Source organism: Squalius cephalus, assembly GCF_949319135.1.
Source record: "Squalius cephalus genome assembly, chromosome: 13".
Classification (NCBI taxonomy): domain Eukaryota; kingdom Metazoa; phylum Chordata; class Actinopteri; order Cypriniformes; family Leuciscidae; genus Squalius; species Squalius cephalus.
The window spans coordinates 18,741,708-18,766,361 of NC_137134.1; the positions used below are offsets into that span (position 1 = coordinate 18,741,708).

General features: G+C 38.1%; 1 protein-coding gene and 2 long non-coding RNA genes across 4 annotated transcripts; 2 read left to right on the top strand and 1 right to left on the bottom strand.

Moving 5' to 3' along the window:
• Window positions 1-456: 456 nt before the first annotated feature.
• On the bottom strand, window positions 457-12,833 carry rgmd (RGM domain family, member D). The gene is made up of 5 exons (XM_079891574.1): window positions 12,676-12,833; window positions 7,459-7,496; window positions 6,639-6,787; window positions 4,387-4,898; window positions 457-2,167 (listed from the first exon to the last, which is right to left on the bottom strand). Exons 1-5 carry the CDS (start codon window positions 12,724-12,726, stop codon window positions 1,478-1,480), a joined length of 1,440 nt encoding a protein of 479 aa, XP_079747700.1. The 5' UTR covers window positions 12,727-12,833; the 3' UTR covers window positions 457-1,477.
• On the top strand, window positions 7,483-9,531 carry LOC307170459. The gene is made up of 3 exons (XR_013823395.1): window positions 7,483-8,516; window positions 8,617-8,814; window positions 8,916-9,531. It is a non-coding gene; the product is annotated as an uncharacterized lncRNA (long non-coding RNA).
• LOC307170460 lies at window positions 9,618-24,352 on the top strand. Of its 2 annotated transcripts, none has more exons than XR_013823396.1 (3): window positions 9,618-10,756; window positions 24,025-24,061; window positions 24,166-24,352. It is a non-coding gene; the product is annotated as an uncharacterized lncRNA (long non-coding RNA). The 2 variants fall into 2 exon arrangements; XR_013823397.1 differs by lacking the exon at window positions 9,618-10,756 and adding an exon at window positions 16,114-16,318.
• Window positions 24,353-24,654: the final 302 nt, after the last annotated feature.

Sequence of the window (24,654 nt, forward strand, 5' to 3'; positions counted from 1 at the left end):
AATAATAAGTAAAACTCTAACTGTATAAAGAGAGATTGATAAGGGCAGTAAGAAGAGAGAAAGATGTCAACTTTACCATCACTACCACAGCTGCTGTATTAGAAACACCCTCACAGCAGCATTAACTAGTTTTTTTTTGTAATTTGATGCAAAGGTAATATTATACCTAGTATAGTGTTATGAATGTACATACATTTTTTATAAAATGAAAATATCAAAAACTTTGCTGGATTTACGATGCTGATGACCGTTAAAACGCGTCACCACAGTCTGTGAAAAGGGTCGTTTCTCTCTGGAATACTTGATTCCGATTGGTCAGTCGAGGTGTTTATCATCACAAGCAACCTATTTCTGATTTTTCTTTGCTAATTTTTGGTCTCCCAAATTACTCTGCAGCATTTTTCTTCTCATATAACTGTAATTTAAACTTTAATTATTTTTTCATGTTATTTATTTAAGTATTTTTGCTAACAAATGGCTGACTGCACATTATCGTTTACATAAATAACGCTAAAAAGTGATCTGATGACATTACCTCAAGTTCTCATGGTTGCCAGTGAGACACTTTAACACTGGTATAGAGAAATAGGGTTTTTAAGGACAAAAACCTGAAAAATGTCGAGTTTCACAAACTTTCAAATATATAGCACCCTCTATGGATTGGAAAGCGTCATATTCAGGGGGGAAAAAAGACCATGAGGTAGTCACAACTTTTGTTTTTAATATGGAAAGCAACAGATTACACAATATAGCACATATTAGTTATGTTTTATACAAACTAAAATATCTAACTAGATGAAACTGCTTCAAAACATCACATTTAAAACAACTATACACAGGTGAATGTACACATATAAAACACATATATACACTCTTTCAATATATTATTATATAAAGAATTTGTTTTGTTTTCTCCTTAATAAGCAGAGCAGCTTGAAGAGGTCTTTTCTACCGTGACTGTAGCTTAATGTGTGGATGTGTGGACCCAGAACCAAAAATATATGGATATATAGGTAGCATTTCATGTAGTTGTTGGATCCCGTGTAAATAACATATATTTCCCTATGTCCGAGTAGAAAGTTTGAAGTGCACCTAAACTTGTGATTCTGGAAGATGTGCATTATAGGACATACTACGTGTCTTTTACGATAATTTCATCCATTATCGTCACATCTTTATCAACAGTTTCCACTCTTTAATCTGTGATAACTTAAAAGAAATGCATATTAGCTGCCTTCATTGTTTCCAGATTCGAGCGCCTTTGTCAATTTCACATTCAGAAAGCCTGTGGCCATCATCCGTTCTGAAGGAATAAAACACTGCATGTTTAAATGGAAATGAGTCCGTTCGGATCAGTCACTTAACTCTGCAGACAGTTTGAAGTCAGCTTGATTGTTTTTCCAGGAGGGTTTCACGGTTGACGGAACAGTCTGTCTGGTGGGTATCCATCTTCAAGCTGGCGTCTAGACCAGCTCCATCAGTTCAACAGCAGCAGAAGAACCAGCGCTGTGAAAACTGAAGGTGTAACTATCGTTCCTCTACTATAAATGTGTGGAGTCCTAGGCAAACTTTGTTTCAGAGTGCTGGGCGGAAGTGCCTTAAGGTCCTCCAGGGCGCCATACGCTGCCATGGAGAACTCCGGGTCGCCTGTCGTGAGAAGATCGAACACGCACGACTGGAAATAAACATCCTCCACCTGCAGCATCTCTCGACACTTTGTGGTCGCGCGTTCTAACATGTCCACGTGCGCCGAGAGTCCCGGCTGAAGCTCGCCGCCGTCGTCCTCCCCGTACCAGCCGCCCGTGAGTCGCGGCGGACGCAGGCTCTGCTGCCGGTTGAGCACGTGGGCTTTGATGACCTCGCTGCGGGGGCATCCGTGCAGACACAGCTGCAGGCCGCCGTTCTCCTCCGCCAGGTCCTCAGGCATGCGGATGGCGAACGTCAGGTAGCGGCCCACCTGCCTCACGATGATGGACGTGCCCAGGTAGCGAGCGTGGATCTTCACCTGCCGTACGCCTAGACCCCCGCTACCCTCCACGATCCACAAGCCGTCTCCTTTCCCACCGCTCCGCGTGCCGTCCTGGAACGCAGACGGCAGGTCCTCGGTGGTGGCCTGGTACACCTTCTGCTCGGTGCAGTCGTGATAGGACTTGAAGATGACGGTTATCTGAGGGGGAGATTAAACGGGAAACGGTGAGTTATAGCACACGCCGAAAATCAATACATGAAATTGCTTTCAATTGGCTTGAGGATTGTTTCAACATTGTGTTTTTGTGCTGCCTGATTTTTGCTCTAAAAACTATATGTTGCAACACGTCTCAAGTCAACCAAGGGCTGTGTTTCTCAAAAGCACATCAAGCCTAAGTAGATCTTAGAACCATTGGCACCAATGATCTCTACGCTCAACTTATCTCACAATGATTTTGAGAAACGCAGCCCTGGTCAGTGGTGTTTTGAAATTATTTATACTGTTATAGTGTTGATTCATTTTCTGAATTAGCTTTTATTTGTGTATTTTAATGTATATTTTAATTTTGTTTTTATGTTGAGTTTTAGTCATTTTGATATGATTTTTTTCTAATTAGCTTTATTTTATATTTCAATTTTAGTTTTAGTACTTTGACTTAAACCTATTTTATTTCAGCTTTATATCAATTAACAAACATTTGTTAATAGTTTTAGCTTTCCTTAAATATAATGATATTTACTTAAATCAAACGAAGCATCCAAACCAACAGCGACCTCATTGGTCCAAGATCCTGCATCACTTTATTAAATTATATGATACCAATGTATTAAATATCAAAACTGTTCTGATTGGCTGTGATCGTCTCACATTGTGCAGTGTGGACAGACAAAGTATTTCTTATTTTCAGTCTCCATTTATAAAATGGTGAAAAGGCCAAAAATCTATACTAAATTTGATGAGGAAAATGATGGAATGTGGAAGAGAAAATTACCAAAAACATTTTGAATTTAAACCTGAAAACAATAGTAATATTTTAAAAACAGAAACAAAAATGACAAAAGCACATAACAAAATTACTAAAACTTTAACATAAAAATCAATATACAAAATAGCAGCAAATTCTAAATATTAATAACAAAAACTATAGCAGTATATAAATAATAGTAGAATAACGCTGGAAGAGAGCTTGCAAGAGTGAAGAAGAAGAAAGAAGAAAAACAGTTGTCGCCACATGATGGCAGTAGAACAACAGCGAAAACCCCAGACAGACAATTCGGGGTCGTCTGCCAATCTCTAATGTAAAAGTCAGTGATTAATCAATGGAACATCCAACTGCACAATTTTAGGAAACTCTCTTCAGGTCATGGAGCTGTAAACCATCAACTGTCAAAAAAAGGATTTAGTCATGATTAGTCCAAGTATGTCCACTACATTTAAGGCTGAAGAAATAGCACTTATGGAACTCAATGAATAAAAATGACTTGTGTCGATTTAGAGGCCTGTGAGCTCTTCTTGGGCCAAATGAGAAATTAATGAGAAATCCTTAAACAATTATTCTCATAAACACTTTAAAAATCTTTCAGGGGCCACTGATTTTAACAAAGTGACAAGTTTTAATGTGCCCTGGTATTATATTACTTAATAAAATATACAGACATTGTCATTCCCGTATTACCGTAATACTTCATGTCTGTTAACCTTCCAGGAACTAACTGACCGTAACTGGAGGCTGAATAATTTATTTCCATTCCCTCTTTTTGTGGCTCCCCCCACTCTTTGTGAAACAGCTGGGGAATTCTATTATAGTCTTTTGGTCCTGCTTTGTCGCCACGGCTCAAGTCTAACTCCACATCCCTTAATAGAAGAGAGAGAAAAATATCCCCCTAATGACATCATATTTTGGGCTGACTGTGTTCTCAAGCTTTTGGTTTGAACTATTTCTTTGGACCGTGCAATAACATTTCCCCCTTAAGTTTCAGTTACATTTATTTGGTAATCTATCTGTAATTCTATAATATAAACTAATATAATTTGGTATATAGTATTAAAGGAAAAGTTCAGTTTCCTTGTGAGCTACACGACTTACTTTCTCCTGTGGAAGAAGATATTTTGAAAAAATAGTCTGTTTTTGTCTTTGCAGTGAAAGTTAATGGTGTCCAAATGTAGGTTTTGGACCCCATTGACTTTCATTGTATGGACACAAAGATGAAAAATTCTTCAAAATATGTTTTGTGTTCTGCAGAAGAGGTTTACAACAACATGAGGGGGGGAGAGGGGGGGATAATGACCATTTTCTTTTGTTTTTCTCATTTTTATCACTTGCACTGATGGGAAGGTTTCAGAACTTTAACCCATTCTCATAAAATAATGAGTATCAGACTCCGCTTCTGAACAGGAAGGCTGTTTATACAACTAACCTTGTTGGTTGCTGTAGCACTGGAGCCTTCAACCACCGGTACGTTTGTGACTTGAACTGAAAGGTACCGGTTGTGGATGAGCGGCCAGGCTCCCTCAACCCTACATGTCTGGAACTCATCTCGAAAAGTCCGCAAGTGAGGATCGCCGAATAATCCACAATGTCCGTACTTTTTCTGTTGGGCCGCCGGTCCTGAGGCGAGCACCCTGCTTTCATAGTTGCAGATGTCCACCACTGGCGGCTTGGAAGTGCTGGGTGCTTTAGCCGACGACGTTGGGCCGTCGCTTGAGCAGTTGTGCTGTGCAAAGAGCTCTTTAATACGGAATACAGCGGAGTGGTACACCAAGTCCCCCCTACAACCACGAGCCGTGCGACGCGTACACAACGAGTAGGCCCTCAGAGCGATGCAGTAGTCCACATCTGGAAGCACCTCCTCTTGCAAGCCACCGGAGGGTGAGAATGAGGCCACGTACTCTGCATTACAGCGCTGAATTCGACATGTTTGGCAGAACACTGTTGAGAATCAAGAGGAATTAGGCATTAATGAGACACATTTAAAACTGAGAGAAGCATTATTTGATGGTTGGTTGGTGATGGAGATATACATAATTAAAGTTCTTAGGCTTGGCGATCTATACACTAAACCTCTTTAACAGCTGTATTTTGTCATTCTGACACTTGCACGCGAGACAACCAATGAACTACAAGCTGGCGATTGCTATTCCAAACCAAGGAAACATTCCTTGTATGGAAAGCTTTATGGTTATGGTCTAACAAAGGTGTGAAACTGCTTCATTTCATATGATGACTTTTAAATGCTTTGAATAGAGACCCAAAAATAACAAATGAGATGGAATTTCGGTAGCATAAGTAAAAATATTAATAACTCCCATTACTAAAACACAGTAATTGTATTCTACAGGGTTTCCACACCTTTTGACCAATGATTTCCATGACTTTAGAGTATTGTGCGAGTAATGACTGAAAATATTGTACAATAACATGGAAGTAGTGTTCACAGGTAAATATAATCTTAATTTTAATACCAAATACTGTTTATTTTCTACATTAATCATCATCCACACAACTACAACTCTGTGGAAATTAATGCAAAATGTAGGCTCTGTGATAAGATATGCAAATTTGTGAGACAGAGCATTAGTCTGTGGTGTCCATGTACATTTTCCTGCTAGTCAGCTAGACTAAGTGTAGCCTAAGTGCATTGCTCATGGTAAAATAGTGGTCTGCCAGGATGTCTTCAGCATAAGCGGACAAAAAACATTAATAGTTCGATATAACTTTCCTCAGATTGTATTGCATATTTTGTGAATTTGTGGGCCAACACACAGACTTGTAAACAATACCTAAACCCTTTAAATCATGAGGTGTTTTATATTTAGACAAAGTCTAAGATTTTATACATTTACATATATGTTACATAATATATGACTATTATTAATTATTAATGATTAAATACATTAAAGCATCCATTATGCATGTTTTATTATTGTAGTCTAATGACTATTTACTTAACAATAACAAAATAATAATCTGTAGATAAAAATTTAAGTCACTCGCGGACGTTAAAAATTGTCGAGCTACGTTACACACACACACACACACACAAAAAAAACATCCTGCGCGTGCTTTTTAGAGAGGCGTAGGCGGTTAAAACGCGCTAGTAACGTAAAGCGTAAATAACCCATATTTGCTGTTCAAGTTCACAAATAGCTTACTCCTTACTCGTTAAGTCTCACTTTCATCGTCAACAGTCAAGGACTATCGAAGTAAACATCTTTAAAAAACGACACGGCGAGAAGCTAGCCAGGTTAGCCAAAGTTTTGCCAAACTAATATAATATCTAACTAAATTTTGCAATGCGCGTAAATACCAGTAAATTGTGAAGATTCACGTCGGACATCTTTTCAGAAGGCAAGTATAACATTTGGTTCTCACTGCCAATATTTAAAAGAATATAACGTTACTGGGTTTACATCTTTTCACAAACACGGCGCTGATTTGCTAGCGAGTTAGCAGCTCAACTTTGGCCTAGAGAAGAACTAAATGCGTATTAAATAGTTCATTAATATGAGCGATTGCATTAAGTAGTGCGTCTAAAGTTTCAAAATACATTTTAGTGGTTTTGATTAAACTACTTCCCTTCAAACAACAGTTGTTGTTTTTCCCCCAGCATCGCTCGCTCCGTGATGTGTGCATGCAAAATAAGAGCGAAGAAAAAAAAAAACGATTTACCTGGTCGGAGTAAAAGGCACATAGAAACCACTAAAAGACAAATCCAGTCCCAAAGCTGCCGCTTAGCCAGGTTGAGAGTGCCGCTTCTCCCCATGCCAATCCATTCAGTTTGATTGCAGTTCTCCAACTGCTGCTCATCGGCGTTGAGGCTGCGAAAAATCACACAACTTTTTCATTCCCTTCCCCAGCCACTGTCATTCAAAGGAAAAGTGCTGAAAAGCATCGCATGGGAGGAGCTTCTAGTCGCCAGCCCTCTCCATGAATGCTGACAAGTGCTCAGTCACGTCTTTATAGGAGTTATGCAGTGCAAAATATGCACATCAAAGAATCAACGATTTTGTCTATAAGAGACAATGTAATTTTAAGGTCGTACAACAGTACAAGTCTCGATTTTTAATACAGTGTATTACAGTCATTTGTTAAATGTTGCCATGCCTGGTATGAAGTTGGTTTTTAGTCAAATCAGAGTAAATTCATACTAATACTTTTTCGCAGATACATGAACGGATAAAGAATTAAACATACCAAAAACAGGCATGGGAATAAACCCACAAGAGCATGTCTTTGGACAGCTGAAAGTCTACAAAGCTTATTCTGATCTATGTAATAAGCAGTGAAAGATTGAAGAAATGAAAATAGCTTAGCCTGGCTTGAGGGTTCAGTTTCATGATGGGCTTCACGCTAATCCTACATTCTCCAGTGTAATATCATGGTTTGTTGAACTACTTCGAGCTGGTTTACGGTTTGATCATGTTTGCAGTTAGTGCTTTGAGATATGAGGTTACATTGTTATTATGGAAACAAATAATATATTGCTTACCGTTTTAAATGGTTTTGAGGATCCATTGAAACTGTACCCTTGAAGCAAACACAAAATGTATACATTAATTTTGACATTATAGCTAATTTTTTATTTGTGTGTATATAAATATTAGAGCTGCATGATTCTGGATAAATTGAGAATCTCAATTTCTTTTGTTTTAAAATGACCAATTACAATTATCCCACAATTCTGAATAGACAACACAACAAATTAATTTGTAATTTATTACAGGTTTTGACAAAATGTGCTGCAGTCTATTAAAAATTTGTACTTAATTTGAATTAGTATTTATAATTTTTTCATACTGGATGAATCAGCATTTTTGAACAAATCTCTTGAATGAATGATTCATTTAGAATGTTTGTAACACAGAAATAATGATACTGTGTGGTTGAAAAGACTGTTTGTGAAGCTGTTGCATACCTATACATGACAACTGCTCTCTCTGGATCAGCAGAAGAAGCAGCCCGACACATATTTGAAAGTTCGCTGTGATCAAAGTCTTAATAGACATAGCCAAATAATTTTCATTTAAGAATAAGATTGCGATCTTTTAACAAATAATCGTGCAGCTCTAGTATACATAATATACTTCCAAATATATTTAAAATACATTGAGATTATATTGTTATTAAATTCTTGTATCTTCACAGGTTGGTTTTATCACTTGAAGTCTGACTTAACTGCATTTCATTCTCCTTTACAGCAATATGTGCATAGGCAATGGAACTAGTAATTACTAAATGGTAATAGTAATTACTAAATACTACTTTTGAAGTCATTCCTGTCTCAGGCCTATAGTGGTATTGATACTACAGAGGCATCATTCAGAATTTGACCACTGAAGCAAATACCTCATTCACTCTGGTGGATGGATCAGTGAGCCCCTTACAAGCACCTCAAGCCAGTAGACGACTTGACAAGGCTGATGGGCGGAGAAAGGGTTCTTTCTTTCCCCCACATTTGTGAGCATATTACATTGCATGACCCAGCGAATATACATATTCCTCTGGTTGAAACAAGAAGGGAGCGAGTCAATTACAGAGATGAATCAGGTAAGAAAGAAAAATGAGAAAGAGAAAAGAAAGGAACGGAAAAGAAGGGATAAGCCAGTACATTTCTCCTGACACTGACTCACTTGTTCTTATACAATAGTGGAATGAGGTCAGTCTGGTAAAATTAGCCATCCGCTTCATGGCAGGACTGAATGCCAGGCCAGTGAGAGGGGACGGAGAGTCTCCATTTGAGAAACCAGAGAAATAAAGAGACTACATTTTTTGACAGAGTGAGATGAAGTATTGGGAAGAGAGGAGAAGAAGGTCATTTGCTAAAAGCCCAGAACTCCTACTCAGCGTAAGTTAAGAAAAAGAAGTGAAATAAAACGAGACAAACCATTAGACCAAGTAAGAGGCCAAAACAACAAATGGAACTGAATACTGATTCTTTTCAAACAGGTTTCCCAAAGACTCCCCTCATCTGTCATTGGCTGAAAGAAAAAAAGGCCAAACTCACGCCATTGGTTGAGCTGCTGTTGCTGTTGTCGGGCTGGTTGGGATAGTCGGGATATTAAAACAAACATAGCAATGTTTTCATTACGCCACAGAGCCGGTGTTTACACTCTTCAAGGGACTTACAAACTTAGAGGTGTCTCTGCATATTAAGCTGGCGAACGTTTTTTAACAGCGAAAAAATTGCACACGTCAGCTTTAAGAAAACAATTGCCTGAAGTTTTATTCATCTATAAATTCGAAGGTGGACGTAAGAGTGAGAGACAGAGGAGCAGGGAAGTGACAGAAGGAGAGTAGGAGAGGGAAAAAAAAGAGGAAGAGGCATTGGGTTTCCACTGACTGTATGTCTGGGCAGCTCCATATGGTCCTCATTAAGGTGCTCACTCTGTGGGAGCAGCTCCACACCGCGCTGCTTGTTTTTCTTATTAGGCCCATCACATTTTGGTATGGAGGGCACTGGAATATTGGGCCACTGACAGGTCCTGCCCAGTGGTTCTCAACCAGAGTTGTTTTCATTAACTAAGACTAGATTGTATTATATACTAGCCAAAATATCAAAAGGTTTGATTGGACACAGCTTTTGAAACCTCTTAAAATGTACAGTTTGTTGCGTTTTACATTTTTCCGCAGCTGTCCAAAACATGTATGTGAGCCACCAGTTGAAAGTCTAGTGTCCTTCAACTGTGCAACTGTGAGAAATGAGGACTAAAAATGTGTTTACCCACACTGTTAGGCTAAAATTAAACTTTTCTCAGTAGTGCATTTGAGTCACAGAGGAGAGATTTGCTTCACTGGTGACAGAGTCTCAGAGCAATTACCATAGATAACAGGGACAGAAGTGTGTGCCTGTAAGAGGCTGCCACTGATACCATCTCTGCTCAAGGATCCCACTTAACTGGCTTGATTGATGCCCAACTGAGCCCTAGGGGGTACGGAAAGATAAGTTCTATGTGGGCCCTATACCTGAGAGTTGTTGTGTATTAATTTGTAATGATTGCACTTGAAGTACATTTAATTGCATTGGAAAAGTAGTTGCATTTGAAAAGAGTTTCTGTGCACTGAAATTGTTGGGTTTAATAGACTTGGCAGACTGAAAATAGTAAGCATTTACACCTAATTTTAGGTGCTACACTGTCTGCTTAAACACCAAATCCTTTTTTCCCCCCCTCAATCCCCCTTAAAGCTGTTTCCTTCTGCTCAAGAGATGCTGTTGACATAGTGTCAAGCTCAGTTCTTTTTAAAAAGATAAACACACAAGTAACCTTAGAGTCAGGGTCATAAGGTCTTCTCAGTTTGGTGAAGAAAGATAGAGGAAGTAAACAAAGGCAGAATGAGGAGAAGCTTTAGATCTTGTCTCTAAGAAAGGCTAAGCTTAAGCAAAAGCAATCTGTGGGATCAACGCTGAGCTGCTCCCATCCATACCTGACAATAGGTGAATCCAAAAGACTTTGTTGTTGAACTTTAGGTTTCCGATTAACAGCCACATACATACAACATAAAACATTTCAAGGTAACTCCACTCAAGATGTTTTATCTAACTCAAACAAGTTTTGGTTATAAGTTTAAGCAACTTACTATAGGTGTGGTCTGATATGTGTCCTATGTAGAGAATTGTTGTTGGTATAGATTGTAAGGCCTCTTTATTTAAAGAATAACTCTTTTTATCCATAGAGTGGAATCAGTGGGGTCCAAAACAACACAGACAACACTGAGACGGTTTTCAAAATATATATTTTTGTGTACCACAGAAGAAAGAAGGACATACTGGTTTGGAACAACATTTTGGGGTGAGTTCCTCATTCCATGGTCTAAAAGTTGACTACATCGATTTTCTTAAACTCAAGTTTTCTACATTTGTTCAATCAACTTTGATTTTTTTTTTGTAGAAATAAGTACACTATAAAACTTTATATGATTAAGTTGTGACAAATATTTTTACATTGCTTTAACTCATCAAAATACATTTTTACAAGTTTATTTACGACAATTTAAATGTAATTTAAGTTGAAATGACTTAAACATCCAAGTTGATTGTACTTAAAAAAATTTAGGTCAGCAACTTTTTTTTTTACAGCGTATGTTCACATGCACTAACTTTTGTTAATCTATTTGATGCAGAAAATGACTCTTAAGAGGTGCGTACTCTTTTTAAACATTTTTCGCTGAAGTACACGGCACAATAACTGATGCGAGAAGGGAAGAATGCAAGAGGGAAGCAATGAAAACTCTTGAAGTTCTCTCGCTCTCTCTCTCCCTCCCACAACAGCACCTGCTCAGGCTCTCGTTTCAAACCTCTCAGCTGTGGGAGCATTCTATGACCAAATAAATCTGTGGAATCAAACGCGACTCCCACTCCCAGACCTTCAAGTCCAGCCCCGAGCTCAAGCCATGGGAACACAATACATTCGATAGAGCGGTATTCATCTTTTGAGAATTTTGGCCTCTGCTGATGATTTTTCAGTTGCCTAAAGTACTGAAGTTTACCTCTACCAAACTCTTTCAGTCACTTCTCCAGTCACCAAGTTTAAGAAAGGACAAACTGCTCTTTAATGAAGAGCTCATTATTCGAGATCTGTATGACTCATTTTCAAGTTTCAAAAAGTGGTACACACTACCACTTGAGCTCTATATTCCAAATCTTCTATTGTCATATAGTAGATTTGCACAAGAAACAGGCTACAATTTAAGTAGTTACTCACGGCGAATAGTCTCCTCCATTGGACTATTAACCTTTACAGCCAAATAATTGATATAATTCAAGAAACGAATCAGTCCCATTTGTGAACAAATCATTTCAACCAGTTTTGTAGACTGATTTGTTGAAAAGATCTGACTCAAAAGAACAAACAAACATTGCTTCTACACATAAAGCTATTGCATGACTTCAGAAAACCTTTAATATAGTGCACAAACATCATATGGATTACCTTTAATGATATATTTGTAGTGATTTTTTGGGGCATTTTGAAGCTTGACAGCACCAGACCTCATTCACTTTCATTATATTGAAAAGAGCGACCATGATGTTCTCAAGTTTGAAATAAAATGTTCATGTTCCACAGATTTGGAACAACATGAGGGTGAGTAAAAAATATTTACAATTATTTAAATTAAATTTAAAATTCAACATTTATTTTATTTAAAATAAAATTCAATTTATTTAAAATAATATATTAAAATATTAAATAATAGATAGTTATTTTTTATTATACTATTCCTTCTGTAAAGACAATCCACCAATAATTTCACATTACTCATCACAAATCATTAAGGTTATCCATTAATGATTATCAAATCATAGAAAACAACTATACCATTTTAAAAAAAAACAAAAAAAACCACATTTTTTTGATGTTGTAATATTAAGACAAAATAGTCAGTTGTAGGTGACTTAACTTTTAGTATAAGTTTATTGTCTAAACTCTAAAAAGCAGATGACAGAGATTTTCCGATGCCTGACACTGACATCTTTCATACTACTCTACAAAAAAACCTAAATCGACTAAACTCTGCATTCAAAGCATTTGTTTTCTGAACTCAAGTATGCATAATAGGGAAGTTTCAGGCTTAAAATCCTAAAACAGCACCAGGCAAACCATCTTTACTGTAGCAAGGGTTCACTTTAAGGGCCACCAAGTATCGAATGACATGAGTAATGGCATTGCTAGTCCCAAAGCGAATGGTAGAAAGATGAAATGGAACTTACCTCTGATTTTTGTGACTGATGGGCATGTGGCATGGATGTGTAAAACACCATTTCACCGAGAGAAGTCTGTTAACCCCTGTTCCCTAGCTGCCTCGACCCGTCAACTGTGTCCAGCTTTGCTTGACAAAGGGAGATAGCTGTGAATTAAAGCACATGACAACAGCTGTCTTTTTAAAGAATCGGCACTTTGATTAGGGTTGGTTTGTAGTTAAGCAATGTTCGCTAATTCCTACATATCGGGTAAGGGCGGGTAGGAAAAAAAGACGAAAAAATCCTGAACACACTAGCACACACACATACACATTTATACACATTCAAAGGATTTGACAACATATGTCGTCTTTGGCCAGCGTCCCATATTCTACAATGGTTATTGTAGTCTTACAGCAAATGTATAGGGGCTCCAAAAAGTCTTTTGGACACTTAAGTCACACCTTAAAATGATTGGCATTGCATTAGTTGCAGCAATTAAACTCGAGTGGCATCTGGTGGTATACTTATATCTATTCTTTTATAATTGTCTATTTGTCTGTCTATATCTGTCTATCTATCTATCTATAAAAGCTAAACTGCATCACTCAAGGTTTTTGAGCGTGCTAACTTTGTCCAGATTCTTTTTTGTTTCTATAAAATCTTTTTTGCACAAGCAGCTGTTCAAACAGACAGCTGCTCTGGCCATTCATTCAGATGGCAGTGATTACAAATCAAGCCGGTGTTGCCTTTGAGTTGATCCATTGCTATTTCAACAAGTAATCCTCGGTCTCTTGCACATGTTCCTGCTCACACAGACACAAGCATTCTTATCCATTGATGAATCCAGTGACCAAATTTGATGCATGTTATAGCGACAATGCTTTAAGACACGACAAACATTTCTACAGACAAAAGGGGCCTAAACAGCAGCATCATGGCACCGTTGGATTTGAGATGCTGTTGGACGGAGAAGCCGCGTAATCTCTCGCTCGCTTCACATTTTTTCCGTATCTCTCTGTATGAGAAGAATCCATCCGACCAAAGCCTCTGTGGCGACAGCAAGCGCTTCATGCCAGTCTCCACGCGGGCATGTCTATGCGCAATAACAGATAAACAAACACGTAAAGCGTAACACATGCACATACATCAGCACAAACGTATGCGTTCACACACATGTGCCCCCAGCTGTTCCTCGCCCTCACTGCATGCAGCAGGTGTAGGGTGGACCTTGAGGGACGGGGTGGGAGTGGGCACGGCTTTTTCGGAGAACAGAATTTCTATTGTTACATCTATGCGTCCCACGATGTGACTGGAAATGTGTATCATGTTCGTTCTGCTTTGTGTAGCGCTAGTGCACAGCTGCAGAGCAAAGCGTTCATAACAGTTCTAGTTAATGCCTTATATGTCTCTTCTGGCTTGTAAAACCCCCTGGGGTCTGTCCAGCAGTTTTATCCATAATGTTTTTTCTGCGCTTTAAACTTTATTAAAGCAGAATTATTCAGAAGGAATGATCCCCCTCAAAGTTTATCAGTTGCATTTTAAAACAGTATTATACATGATGGAATCTATCTATCTATCATCTATCTATCTGTCTGTCTATCATTTATCTGTCTCTCTGTCTTTCTATAATTTATCTATCTGTCTGTCTTTCTATCTATCTATCATTTATCTATCTGTCTGTCTACCTTTGTCTATCTATCTATCTATCTATCTATCTATCTATCTATCTATCTATCTATCTATCTGTCTCTCTGTCTCTCTGTCTGTCTTTCTATCTATCATCTATCTATCTATCTATCTATCTATCTATCTATCTATCTATCTATCTATCTATCTGTCTGTCTGTCTCTCTGTCTGTCTTTCTATCTATCATTTATCTGTCTATCTATCTATCTATCTATCTATCTATCTATCTATCTATCTATCTATCTATCTATCTGTCTCTCTGTCTTTCTATCATTTATCTATCTATCTATCTATCTATCTATCTATCTATCTATCTATCTATCTATCTATCTATCTATCTATCTATCTATCTATCTGTCTGTCTGTCTCTCTGTCTTTCTATCTATCATTTATCTATCTGCCTTGTCTTCCTTTATCTATCTATCATCTATCTATCTATCTATCTATCTATCTATCTATCTATCTATCTATCTATCTATCTATCTATCTATCTGTCTGTCTGTCTGTCTGTCTGTCTGTCTATCGTTTATCTATCTGTCTGTTTACCTTTGTCTATCTATCTATCTATCTATCTATCTATCTATCTATCTATCTATCTATCTGTCTGTCTATATATCTATCTATCTATCTATCTATCTGTCTGTCTGTCTGTCTATCGTTTATCTGTCTGTCTACCTTTGTCTATCTATCTATCTATCTATCTATCTATCTATCTATCTATCTATCTATCTATCTATCTATCTATCTAAATGCTAAAGCAACAAAGCAAAGGCCAAAGGCATTAGTCTTATGTCTCTAACTGTCTGTAGAAGAAACACACATGTATGTTAACAAATACACAAAGGGACAGTACAAACTGAAGCAGATGTGACAGTATCCGAGACGGCTGGGAAAACAGACCGTGCAGCACCTGTTAATATTTAAAAACAATGGAAGTGCAAAAATTAAGGAAAACAGAGCAGTGGTGACATCATCATTTTTAAACGGGCTCAGTTGGGAGGGGGCTGTTGGTGGGGTCTGTTAGGGGGTCGGCTGGTTTAAGGGCAGGAAACTGAGAAAGAAGGAATTTGAGAGCTCAGGAACTCAGCAGCTCTGTTCGAAAGATTTAGCCAAACAATGTGAAGCTGGAAGTAGACAAGACCTTTTAAGAAAACTGTCTGTGTTATTCCAATTAATTATTTTTATATTACAAATATTAATTAATATAATGTATTTAATTAATTAATATGAATGCATTTGAATGATGATAATATATTATTTATTAATTGTTTTGTCATTTAATGTATATTTTAATTACAGTTATTTATATAATTAATTATATTATTGTAATATACATTTTCCTATTATATAGGCTACCACTTATCTTGTATATTTGTTTAAAACCATGTTTAAAAAAAATGCCAACATATAAGTTGTTGTGGTTAGGTGGTTTCTCCAATTACTTGAACGAACAGTCTATTAAACTTAAACTGTCTCCATGGAAACTTCAGGAAAACCCTATGAAGCCGCTATTAAGCTTCTTTGTTTAATTCCAACTGCACTTAAAAAGTCATTATCTATGCATAAGGGTAGTTCACTCTTAAAATCTGCAGTATACAAGCTGTAGGAGCACAGAAAATTAAGTAATCTAGCACACTCAGGAAAGCCTAATACCCAATGGGCCATGCAAAGCATTCTGAGCCCCCCAACATGGCGCTTTTGAAGTAGGCAACTAATCATTTGTGTATGGGCCTAATGCAAGAACATTTATCTTTTTATCTGCTTCGTTTACAGCTGCCAGATTCGGAGATCCTTTGAAATGTTCAGCGGTGTCACGGTGCTGCGTTCATCTCCCAAGTTCTCAATTAAAACCCACTGCTCACAAAGCTGAGAAGAACATAGAGGAATGTTCAATGTGAGACATCTGTGAACAACACATCGACGAAGCGCGACCCCCAACCCAAAACGTGTGAGAGAGTGGAGAACATCTTCTTTCTTCTCGAGGGTAGGGAAAAAGTATGGCAATGAGCTGTGGAGGAAGGTGGGGGGGGGGCTTCTCCAGAGGTGCCTTTGTGCCAAGATCACAACCAGATGTGCCAAGAGCGTCCAAACAGGATAGAGTGCATGTCTGCAATTTTCAGCAATTTGTCAGATTTAAGGGTTCACCCCCAATACCACCTGATAGACATATAAAATCCTCCCCACGCCCATGCAATAATTTGAAACACGCCGGCACCCCCCGGAGAGCCAATCTATGGCCCAGTTGCTCATTTGGTGACAAGACAAGCCTCCGACGTGAATCATTGAGCCTGCGTAATCTGAAACAAAGTCAAAAATGTTCATCAGCGTTTCCCTCAGTCAGCGTCCCAGCGGAGCAGAGATGTTGAAATCCGTACAGTCTTCACACGCTTTAAATCCATCGCACGGCACATTCGTCAAAAAAAGCCTTGAACCAAAACAAACATTTGAATAAATAAACATGAGCGACAGCCGGTTAATCCCTCTGGTGGCACATCGTAAATCCAGCCTTAAAATTTTGGCCTTGAAAGGATTTTTGCCACACACACTCACTATTCAACTGCTTATATAATCACTCGGCAAAATTATTTTCAAGAAATATATGCTGTAGTCTATAATAATGCTCACGTTGTCAGGCAAACTGAGTTCTTTTCTATGTACCTGAGCTTCATTTTGAGGACACTAAAAGATGACAATATTTGTTAAAGAAATAGTTTACCTTAAATGAAAATTCTGTCATTATTTATTTGTTCCAAACTTGTATGCAATTATTCCTTTCTTCTATGGAATACAAAAGGAGATGTTAAGCATAATGTCTGAGCTGCTCTTTTCCAAACAATGAACAGGAATGGGTACCAGAAGTTGTAAAGCTTCTAAAAAGTAAAAAAAAAACATCAGAAAAGTATCATAAAAGTAGTCCATACCACTTATACAGTCTTCTTTAAAGTCTTCTAAAGAAATAGTTCACCCAAAAATGGAAATTTATTTACTCACCCATGTTGTTCCAAACCTGAAGAAGATAGTTTGAAGAATGTCATTGCAAAACAGCAGGCCCCATTGTCTTCTTTAGTATTTTTTTTTCTCCATATGGAAGTCAATGGGGTCCATCAACTGTTTGGTTACCGACATTCTTCAAAATATCTTCTTTTGTGTTCAGAAGAAAGAAACTCATACAGGTTTGGAACAACTTGAGGGTGAGAAAATTATGTTATCGATTTTTTAAAAATGTGTAATTTGAATAAATACACTTTTTAAAAAGCACTTCGAAGGTTAAAGTTAAGCTTTGGTAACTGTTTTCAGTGTAGTTACAGTGTGCCACAAATACAGTTTGAATATGCATACTTAATGTAGTTTCTGTTCAAGACTGATAATGCAAATACCCAGAGCTACACCTCATATTCGGTATTATATGTGCCTTCACTGGATTTATTGCACTGTAAATGCAGTAGGTTGTACAGGGACATGAGTAAGCATGAGAAAAAGTCTTACGCCCATTTTCCACACAGTTGTTCATGTTTATGCCATTAGGTATGTTTTTAGTGTACTTCGACCGACTGAGGGACTCTATTTTGTCCGTCTTCATACTGTTGTTCCCGGACATGCATAGGCAGGCTTTATGTTTCAGAGACAAGAGAACTTGTGTCCGTAGGCGTTGGCCAAGCATGACTTCATAAGTTGTGTGTGGTCATGCGTCCGTGCGTATGTGCGGGTTACGCGCTGGGCAAAATGTGAAGAACATACCTTCATTTGTTTGAGTTTGCATGTTTGCATAGGCAGCATACCACTGTGTCTATGCGGACCAAGAGCAGCTGACTGGTGCCATCTGTGGCGTAAGACTCTCGCCACCCACTGTTGCTTCAAGGCCCCGTCTAATTGCCCCTCAGGGGGCCCAGGGTTTTTGCCCACTGATCCCATTCACCACTTCAGCCATCTCGGGCTGTTTTCGAGGCTGTTGTCACTTTCGAAACTGCAAACCGATTGTAAATTAGAGCTGTGTGTCAATAGCTGTCCTGAATCCTAATGTGAAATGGTTGTTCTGCAGCCTCCACAGGTTTGTTTTTCTTCTGGCTTGTTTCCCACACGCTGGCTGACAGTCCATATATCAGCTTGGCCGGTTTACGTTGTTTCAAAACCATCTCATATTTTATTTATTTATTTATTTTTAGGGAAACCGGCTATGTTGTTCTCTAATTAACTCTTTCCCCACCATTGACGGAATTATCCGTAATTTATGACACAACGCTTCCCGCCATTAACGGCAATCCATGTTTTCACTGTTAAACGGTAGGGGGCGCTATTACACATCTTCTGAAAGAGTCCGAATCTCCGGATCAAAACCATAGACTGTAAAAAAATATGGATGTAGTGTCTGTGACGTCACCTGTAGGTTTCTGAAGAGTATTTTTGAAGCCCAAAGTGGGCGGAGTCGGCCGTCGCCATCTTGGCAGTGCGTGACCGCACTTCACTCCCGGATAACCGAAAATGGGCAAAGAGGCGGGATTAGCTGAGGTGACGTGACAGGCAATCCACCTGTCACTGAAGTAGCCACGCCCTTAATTATGCAGAACTTTAAGGCTTAATATAATTTAAACAGATGAGTTATAAAAAAATTCACCCCCTCACAGTTGTCATGAAGGGCAAAATTAGCTATATAGACCAAAACCACTTTTTGTACCAGGCTGTAAACATATTTTTTTTCTGATGTAAAGTTGGGCATTTTAATGCGGTTCTATGGGATTGACGGTCTTTTGGAGCCTGTCTCTAGCGGCCAGTTGATGAATTGCAGTTTAAGACACTTCTGTGTGTGATTCAAGAGAGAGACCGGAAGGTTGCCGCTTGATCAAAACACAGGCAAAAAAGACGCAGAAACAAACGATAAAAGCATCGCTTATGCACATGTAAAACAACGTATAAAACAGCATATAAATCAAAAAATCTTTCTAACGTTACCGAATGAAATGTCGACCCAGGACGAGCTTTGTCTATGTTTTGATCATCACTCTGAATCCGATCCGGACACAGTCGTTGACATAAGCGATTTTCTCAGCTTTTTGTTCAAAATGTTGCTTTTTTAAAATTAAATTACCCATATTCAAGTGTTGATAAAAAAGATTGCATGAAGCTAAAACATTTTTTTTGTTGTTGTTTATTTAAAAGCAGAGGCTCTGTTATTTCTTTTGATGTATTGCATGTTCAGATATCCATACAACATTTTCTGGGGTCCGTGAACGTTTTGTGAAAATTATAAAAAATGCTGGCGGTGGCTGGCAACTTAAAAAAAAAAAAAAAAACTCTGGCGGGGAAATTGTTAAACTATAGTTTACTTCTAAACTTGCCGTGGCTTGAGTCACAACATATTACCATTTAATTTCTCCACGATTTATCATATTAGCAGCACAACCACCATGTCTGTATTAGCTTCCCAGCCTCCGCCTCTCAGTCTGACTAGCTTAACAGACAGCCACCACCTATAACGAGAGGGTATTATTACTAATAACAGTTAATTAGCCTTGTCAGAGAGTTTCTCTGAAAAACAGGAAGGGGGAGGGGACAGTAACAGAAACAAAAGACCCACTATGGCTGAAGACTTCTCTACTCTTTAACTTATTTCTTCTTCTTTCTCATTTACTTTCAGTATTTCTCTTTATTATGTAAACATTTAATTCTTATTCATGAGTGCGTACTAGGACTGAGAAAAATATGTAAATATATTATACATTTTTTCAATATAATTTTCAACATTAAATACAATATTAATAATTAATATTAATATTTATTATGTTAATGTAGGAATAAATAACAATACTTTATTAAGGTATACATATTAATACTTTTATATATTTATATTTTGTGTAGCAATTATATATATATATATATATATATATATATATATATATATATATATATATATATATATATATATACATATATACATATATATACATATATATGTATAATTTATACATTTATTTGGAAGTGGTTTTATATTAATATTAGTAATAATATTTGTACTGGTATTAGTATTCACAGCCAGTAATAATTAGGCTGTTCGTAGCAGCTGAGCTCTGGACGACTATAAAGACGATTATTTCTCTCTTTTTTTTTTTTTTGCCAGAAAAGAGAGATTGGCTGGAAAGGCATTGGGGCTGTATGTGTTAGTAATTTTAAAGTTGTGGGGGTCTAACTCCCACAATGCACTGGCAAATTCCTTTAACATATGGCACGTCAGGAAAGGGGTGGTTGACCTCTGGCCTCTCGAAAGTCTCTTGAGACGCCCTAGTCAGGCTGCATAAGAGATCTACCATCACTGCGCACTGCAAGACTGTCTGTGACTGGTATAACAATCACTTTCCATCTTACCTTTCCCCCTAAAATTCCACTCAATGTCTTCATGGCTTTCACAAAGAGGGATCTTTTTCTGCCTTTTGTAGTCCCTGTGTAGTTTTTCAACACTTTGCTTCTCTGTACAATACATCATTTCAACACATGTGATCCATTAAGGTAGAGCCAGGAGAAAGCACAGGAAACAGTCTTTCTGAAAACGTGTTACCCTCCTTTCAACTGTTTCCAGAGTGTCCCCATTGCCCCCCACTACTTCCTCACAATATGATTTTTGAGAAGAAAAAAAAGTTTGCATGTCAGGCAATGGCAGGAACAGATGAATGCCTTTTGGTTTTATTTGGAAACAAATAATGCATCTAACGATTTCAAATTGCTCTGCATGGGCTGTGCTAGAATCTTTTGTGGTCCATTTAAATCTTCTGCAGATTAGATTGTAGTTCCTAGTGATCCAAATCATATTTAAGTCTGATGATTCTGAATCAGGAATTGCATTGGTCAACCACTGTGCTTGAAATCCTGTTCTTGGTTATTCGATTCACAAAGCCCCATCTTAAAAAACTGACCAATCCTGCCTTAGCAACTGTTGACAAGCTTTTTTAGATAAATATTGAGAGGTGCATGCTATCTTAGTGTCACAAGTGATAAAATAAAATTGCAAAATTAGCACAATTTTACCGGCAGAAAAAATTTCAAAATTTCCGGCAGCTCACTTTCAAACCAAGCCGCTTTCTATTGGTCAACGCAGCGAATTCCCATTAAAAAGTTTAACCTGATTCGAAATCTGCAAAGGTAAATCTTTACCCCACGTAGAATTCTTGATTGCGCAGATTCCTATTGAAATGACTAGATTTCGCCGAGCAACGGTGAATGTGACCGCAACCATAAACACTAATGTGAACGCTTGTTGTAATCACTTTTAAATTAAGCTTTTCTTGTTACATTTGACTGTAAAGAGTGCATCTTGATTCTGGGAGTTTTTAATCATGCAACTGCGTAATTTAATGATTTAGAAGTATAGCAGATAAAACTGCTTTGCAGTCACAATTCATTACTGTTCATGTTAGAATAGTATCTAAAATATTTTTTGCTAAACTTTTTACCGAAATGTATGCTTTTCAACTCCAGCTGTGTGTGAGTCAGCAGCAGTAACCAAGTGGGTGGAGCTTAGGGTTTATTTAATATGCAACTGATTCATATATATATATAATTCTTGATTTGGAGGTCTTCTTTGTCCTATCAATCAACTAATCAATCCAACAGATGGAGACTCATCTCTCAGTGTGGTCTAAATGACCTAAAAATTGATGTCAAGTATCTGGATCAGAGTCCTTCAAAAAACGGACCGCGACATTCCAAAGGTTACAAAAATAGTAGGAGGTCTCTTTTCATCAAAGAAGTCATGCTTCCACCACAAATATAATCAAGTCTACACGACCCTCGTCACCAACGGTCACAGATCGAATTGCAACCCTTCCAACAGGTGCATCTCCAAAGCGCACCCTGGGATCTCTAATTGATGGCTCTCACAATATCAAAGGGTGGACAAATAGTAGCTCAGGGCAGTCCTCTGAAGTTGATAGATCCACAGGGTGGTAGAGGAAGGGTCTGCGGGTCAGGAGAAGGGGATGCAAACGAGGCCTTCATTGTGCCAATGAAAGGGGCCGTGTTCGAGGCCTAGTTTGTGTAGACCCTGCGGGGGAGAAGATGCATTGGAGGTCGGTTGCGGGGTGTGAATGGGACAGCTGCGTTGGGGAGGATAGGAGGTCCCTTTGTGTCCCTCTAATAAAAATCTGCGACCAATTATCTGTGTCTGTCCCTGAAGTGAAATTCCTGGAGACTTTTTGAAAAGCACTTGGACTGGGGGAGGTGAAGAGTTTGGTGTAAGGAACGCACAGATGGTGGGATTTTCCTTTAACACCTTCCCCATGTTCTGCTTTGATGGAAAGTTTGTTGCGCTAGTCGAATACAAGTGGACTGGAATGCACAATGTCTGCTGTCATGTCTAGATGTTAGTTTTTGAAACAAGCACAATCTCTTATTTACGACATGCTTTAGTGCCAATATTTTGCAAAAAGTTTTAATGTTTTGGGAATAATCTCATAATAGACCTTTTCTACAAGAATAAATAGAATCACAAGATTAAAGTCATATTATGATGAGCGTAAACTCAAAAGTATGATATTAAAGTTGTAGAATTATGAGAATAAATTATCATAATGTCGAAAACGCATTGTCCGGATTGCTTTCATAGTGTAAACGCAAATGTGGTCTAATGTGTTAGAACAACCACAAAATACTGGCTACTCTCTGCTTACTGACTTAATGCGTAAACATTATGGGAAGCGCGCTAGCCAGACGGGATTTAAAACTTTGTCAGCTGAAGACCCAAGTTTGTTTTGAAGACCAAAAAACGCACAAAGCACAATGTTCTCTCACTATTCCTGATTTCTAACACTCACTTGCTGCATTCGCCGTGGTCTTATGGCTATCAGAGAAGAAACAAAAGCTGATGCTCTCTGTATGTTTTTCCGTCATCTCCTTTCGTGTTCATATGTAAATTGCGCTATTTTATTTCATCCATTAGATCGAAAGATCTGAAAAGGCCCATACATTTACCCGCCCCATACATAGACCTTTCCCTCTAAGAAATTCAGACAGAAGTGGTTGAGAGTGGACAAAAGAGACGGATTAAAACACCAGGTGTAAACAGGGCCTTAAAGTTCTAACTTATGTATTCCATTAGGGATGCACAATTATACTATATTACTACATATTCCAAATCAACTTGTCAACCAGTTGGTCTTAAGGAAGCCCTGTATCATTGAACTTGATTCTTTACACAAGACCCATTCAAAAACAGCATCCACCAGGGTTTCTAGAATCCACAATGCAGTTACTAGTACAGACTGATAGTGTGGTTTAGTGTGCTAGTCTAGTATGCATTGTGAAAGTGAGTGATTGAAGAAAGTTGTTGGCTAGAACGATGTTCAACCATGTGCTAGGCATTAAGTGTTAATTGCTGCTAAATGCCCAGTGTTTAGTACAGCCTTGTTAAGTATACTTTACTTTTCCAATGAAATTTTTCATCTTTGACAGGTGAAATGGGCTTCATTGTAATTCTTTTTGAAATTGCCTCAAATTTGTTATTTTATCCTTTCAAATTTTCAGCTTGTTGCTATTATTAAAATTGGGTCGGAATTTATTTTGTTTTGTACTTATTTCCCTAACTTCTGGATTATCACAAATAATTTTGTAAGCCCTTAAATGCATTTCAATCACCTGCCTGTATAAAGTTATACAGTCAGCATGCAATTCTTTAATCCCCCCTCACATTGTGAATCTTATTTCCAGACTGTGATCCAGGGCTAATTGGAGAACTTTGGGTAAGGTATGTTGTGTGGGACCTTTGACCTGGTGGGGGTTGGGCATATTATTGAATAGGTATAGAATGACTGAGCCTCCGGTGACCCCGTTCTGACCTTTTCCCTTCAGTCCCACATGGTTGCCAATAGTGATGGCTCCGGTTGATCTTCACCTGTCAAAGCAAGACTTTGACTAAAGACTTGCAGCTTGGGAGGAGGAAACCAAAACAAAAAAAAAGAAGGGAAAGAAAAAACAACGCATATAAACTGGTCTCTAACTGGCATGGCTTTTCAAAACAGAAATGCATGACTGACCATCAGAGGTAAAACACATTCATTACACGTGTGTTTTCATGCCCGTTCACTTTCTATTTAGCTTTTTCTGTTTTTAAGCTGCTGTGACATCTCCTTTTGAGCTATAAAATACATGTTCTGCATCAGCAGGTATGTATAGACGATAAAAGCCGACCGCCAGCAGCCAAGGTGGCGAGTCTAAAGCGCTGTTTGGTGTTGGAATGGTATGGCATGTCTTTCAGTATCTTCTAGTGTGTTTTTCAAAGGGCTGTTGTTTGAAAACATGGGCAGTTGAATGATGACTTGTGTTCTTTCAACACGAAAC